This window comes from Oryza sativa, chromosome 3 (genome assembly GCF_034140825.1).
Source record: "Oryza sativa Japonica Group chromosome 3, ASM3414082v1".
Taxonomy (NCBI): Eukaryota; Viridiplantae; Streptophyta; class Magnoliopsida; order Poales; family Poaceae; genus Oryza; species Oryza sativa.
The window spans coordinates 16698010-16702923 of NC_089037.1; the positions used below are offsets into that span (position 1 = coordinate 16698010).

A 4914-nucleotide genomic window follows, 5' to 3' on the forward strand; every position below is an offset into this window, starting at 1 on the left:
TTAAATTTGTTTTTTACTTAACATCTCAAAATTATGTTCCTCATTTTTTTTAACTTTTCTTGTGGAACCCTCTTTTTATCAGGACTTTATATTATTCTCGGGTACGCTGTTAAGCAGGAGAGCTGGAGCTAGGAATTAGGAAAAGAACATGCCTAATTGCCTATATATACAGGTGTCGATGAAGTGCTAGTGATGCGCTTGCTTTCTGAAAAGAAAAAAGGATCTTTTTTCTTTGTGTTGATAACTTGATATAGATGCGAGTCAGGCCATCACTTTAATTTTAATATCCCTTAAATGCAAGATATCATAAAAAAATGTAGGCATAACCAGATAAATTTTAGAAAATATAATTCCTAACAAGATAATATTAAAAGAAATGCATCACAAAGATGAACGAGCTAGGAGAGATGCCTGATGGCGGATGCTGTTCCTCCGAGGAGATGCCGAGATGCAATATATGTGTAATTCAATCAGGAGTAGGCAACACACGTGGTCCCATTATATTTGATTTGTTAGAAAAACATAGAGAATTTAGAGAATATCAATCCAAAAAAGATCCAACAAATGTTTGAATCCTATCATTTCTTTCAAGATTCCTATGAAATAAACAATCCTATGAAGATTTTGGAAAAAGGCTAGCAAAAGCTCCAACCTCTCAGAAAATTTTATTTTAAGTTTATCACTCTTATCCGATTCCTATGTTTTTCTATGGCCTAATCAAATAACTATTGTGTTTTTCCTATATTTCGTAACTTTCTTTTACACATTTATTCTTGTTTTTTTTTCAATCCGCGTTTCAAGGTAGCAGTTACAGAATATTGAGAGACAGGTCTCTCAACGTTCTCCTTGCTGTAAAAACTAAGGCTGTCTTCTTCAACCCATTTTCCCAACCCACATCGCTCATGTTCCGCACGCAGGCTTTTTAAAAACTGCTAAACGGTGTGATTTATATAAAATCTTTCTATATGAAAGTTGATTTAAAAAATCATATTAATCCATTTTTTTAAAAAAAGTTAATACTTAATTAATCATGCAATAATATGAGCTTCGTTTTGCGTGCCGGGAGGAGGGGTTCGGCAATAGAGGATGAGAACCTATCCCTCCTGCACGCAAAACAGAGCGGCCTTTTAACACATGATTAATTAAGTATTAGTTATTTTTTTAAAAAAATAGATCTATATGTGTTGGCGGTATGGTATGATGCCCTTCGACCAAAATCTGTCGAAGGCTATGCGAGGAGTGGGGATCCAAGCACGAGACGTCAAAGTTAGTCGGGGCGAAGGCCCCCTCCCCATGGCGAAGACTATGGAACAAGGACGGCGAGAGGCGAAGGATCGTGCAGGTACTCTGCCAAGCCGGAGGCCTCTTGGGCGAAGAGTATATGCTGAAGGGAGACAACTTCGCCAAAGCAAGCCTGCCCCCATGAGGGCCGAAGAAGCCTTTTCCGGCCCATCAAGCCTAGGGGCCATTGGGCCGACGATCGCCTAACGGCCCATCAGGGGTCCATGAACCTCTATTACACTATGTACCCATGTAAATGTCCCTTTCATAAGGGTAACCATGTAAATTCTCCTGTATAACCAAAACTCTAGTAGTAAGAACCTGTAATAGGGGCTATAAATAGTCTCATAGGGCCATGTAATAGGAGGATCCAAGAAAAATTCTCTAATCAATACACTTTACTTTCAACCACTGTTGAGTAACCACGTCTTTCGACGTAGGCAGTTGTCATTTCGACAACAGCTGGCGCCGACCGTGGGGACCTCCGAGCGAAACCACTGAGAGCGAATACCACCGAAGAAGGTCTTAAAAGAGAAGGTTACAAGGCGAAAGGAAAGCGACGCCGGGGCAGATATGGCAGAGAGAGCAAAGCCTTCGGCGCCTATCGCCGAAGATGGAGGAGCGCCATCTGCTTCTGCACCTGCGCCATCACTACCGCCTTCGGCCCCTGCTACCTCTGTGCAGGTGCCGAACGCGGCTGACATGGTGAAGGCGGCTGCGGCGGCGAGGGCACTCCAGACCAGGGCGGAGATTCTTTCGACAAGCCAACTACTGGTGCCCCAAGCCGCTCCGTCGCAGCCGGCAGCGGCCCAAACTACGCTCGCCGCTGTGCAAGCCCAAGTCAACCCTGACCCCGAGACACAAACCGAAGCTGACATGGAAGCCATGCGATAGAACATGACACGACTCTAAGACATGCTTCGCCAAATGCAAGAACAGCAGCAAGCGTACGAGGCGGCAAGGCGGTCCAAGGTCGCTTCGGCACCAATCCTCCAGTATTCGGCAGGCTATGTCCCACCCCAAGTCTATCCACAAGTGCCGACCTAGCCCCTTCCGCCACAAGTCGCGCAAGCGCCAATGTACTTCACCGGGCAGCCATCGACCGCAGCAGCGCATCCGGCCCCTCACGTGCAACTGCAAGCTCAACCGGTCGCTGCCCAAGTACATCGTCAACCGCCTGGCCAAGTGCCACAAACAATGGCAGAAGGGGCTTCGGCTCTGCAGGCGCAGCTCCAAGCTTTCCTTCAGCAGCTCAGCCAACCCCACAACATTTCAAGTACAGCCCCTTCGGCCTACCCGGAGGGGAATACAAGTCAAGGTGCGCCTAGTTGGTCGTCTTCGAATCAGCCAGGTCTGGGGGCTTCGCTATGGAGTTAAGGACCGCAGTTCGACTCTATCAATGCTGCTCATGCGCCAACCGTTCGGCCACAAGCACCAACGCCAGGCTTCGGAGCAAACCAAGCACCAAACCAGGTCGCCATGACATGGTCACAGCCAACTTTCGACCCATTCATGGCGGCTCAGCAAGCATCACCAATCGGGGCCGGGCAGCCGAATGCCATGGCCCAACCTCACGCGCAAGCCATGATTTCACCCTTCGCCACGCCGTACCCGCAGCAAGGTGCCGTGAACAGGGCAGGGGGTGAAAAGGGGCTATCGAGGAGTGGGGGAATCAAGACCCGTCCAATCCCACCCCAGTTCAAGTTCCCACCCGTCCCACGCTACTCAGGCGAAACTGACCCAAAGGAATTCCTCTCCATTTATGAATCCGCGATCGAAGCGGCTCATGGCGACAAAAATACCAAGGCAAAGGTAATACATCTCGCACTAGACGGCATCGCCCGCTCTTGGTATTTCAATTTGCCAGCCAATAGCATTTACTCATGGGAGCAATTGCGCGATGTCTTTGTCCTTAACTTTCGAGGCACCTATGAGGAGCCGAAGACGCAGCAGCATCTACTCGGCATTCGCCAGAGGCTAGGGGAGTCGATAAGGGAGTACATGCGTCGCTTCTCGCAAGCCCGGTGCCAAGTTCAAGACATAACTGAGGCATCAGTCATAAACGCCGCTTCGGCTAGTTTACTCGAGGGCGAACTCACAAGAAAAATCGCCAACAAGGAGCCGCAGATGCTTGAACACCTACTTCGCATCATTGATGGGTTCGCAAGGGGCGAAGAGGATTCCAAGCGACGACAAGCAATACAAGCTGAGTACGATAAGGCTTTCGTAGCCGCTGCTCAAGCCCAACAACAAGTTCAAGTTGTCAAACCACCTCCTCTCGTTGTTCGCCAGCCCCAGCCGGCGATCCAAGCACAACCGCCAAGGCAAGGTCAAGCCCCCATGACCTGGAGGAAGTTCAGAACCGACCGTGCGGGCAAGGCTGTGATGGCTGTCGAAGAAGTGCAAGCCCTCCGGAAGGAGTTCGACGCTCAGCAAGCAAGCAACCATCAGCAGCCTGTCCGCAAGAAGGTCCGAAAAGACCTCTACTGCACCTTCCACGGACGCTCTTCGCACACCACGGAGCAATGCCGAAACATTCGGCAACGTGGCAACGCGCAAGATCCAAGGACGCAGCAGGGAGCAGTGGCCGAAGCAACTCGTGAAATAGCTCAAGAACAAGCACCCCCGACCGAACAGCGCCAAGATGCGCAACGCAGAGTAATCCAAGTAATTACAAGGGTCGACCCGCCGATCCAACTGTCGAAGCGACAGAAGAAGATGCAGCTGCGAACGGTCCACAATATCACTTTGGCAGGCGAAGGGACTCCGCAGTATCTGAACCAGCAAATCTTTTTTGGGCCAGAAGATGTCGAAGGAGTAATGTTCCCGCATCAAGATCCTCTGGTGATCTCAATTGAGATAGCTGGTTTCGAGGTCATCTTTGCCGAAGCATATGCCAAGATGGGGTTGACTACCCAAGCCCTTACCCCAGCACCGACATCGCTCCGTGGATTCAGCGGAGAAGCAGTTCAAGTTCTTGGCCAAGCACAGTTGATAGTAGCCTTCGGCACGGGGGAAAACAGACGTGAAGAGCAAGTATTGTTTGACATTGTCGACATCCCATACAACTACAATGCCATCTTCGGCCGTGCAACCTTGAACAAGTTCGAAGCCATTTCCCATCACAATTATCTCAAGCTCAAGATGTATGGCCCGGCAGGAGTGATCGTGGTCAAGGGGCTTCAGCTTCGGCTGCTTTAAAAGGCGATTTGGCCATAATCAATAGAGCAGTGCACAATGTTGAGGCCGAACCGCATGACCGGGCGAAGCACACGCCAAAGCTCGCCACTCACGGCAAGATAGTCAAGATGCAAATTGATGATGCCGACCCCACAAAGCTCGTATCACTGGGGGGGGCGACATGGGCGAAGAAGAAGTTAAGAACATCCTAGAGGTACTCAAAAAGAACATTGATATCTTCGCCTGGGGCCCTGATGAAGTGGGAGGTGTTTCGGCAGATCTCATCATGCATCACCTGGCAGTCAAGCCGGATGCCAAGCCAAGGAAACAGAAGCTACGCAAGATGTCCGCTGATCGCCAGGAGGCAGCATAAGCCGAAATCCTAAAATTGCTCAAGGCAGGGGTCATTCAAGTGATCGATCATCCTGAGTGGCTGGCGAATCCAGTGTTGGT

At 49.7% G+C, this 4914-nt stretch overlaps 1 protein-coding gene across 1 annotated transcript; it reads left to right on the forward strand.

The window, feature by feature from the left end:
• Window positions 1-2760: 2760 nt before the first annotated feature.
• Window positions 2761-4482, forward strand: LOC136355637 (uncharacterized). Its single transcript, XM_066308468.1, has 2 exons — window positions 2761-3093; window positions 3172-4482. The coding sequence occupies exons 1-2, from the start codon at window positions 2761-2763 to the stop codon at window positions 4480-4482; spliced, it is 1644 nt and encodes a 547-aa protein (XP_066164565.1).
• Window positions 4483-4914: the final 432 nt, after the last annotated feature.

What these genes read in the sequence shown, in the direction of transcription:
- LOC136355637 (XM_066308468.1), top strand. Translation starts at nt 2,761, where the DNA reads ATGACATGGTCACAGCCAACTTTCGACCCATTCATGGCGGCTCAGCAA. An exon ending in ACAAAAATACCAAGGCAAAG is followed by an intron (nt 3,094 to 3,171) that starts GTAATACATCTC and finishes TACTCATGGGAG; the next exon opens with CAATTGCGCGATGTCTTTGT.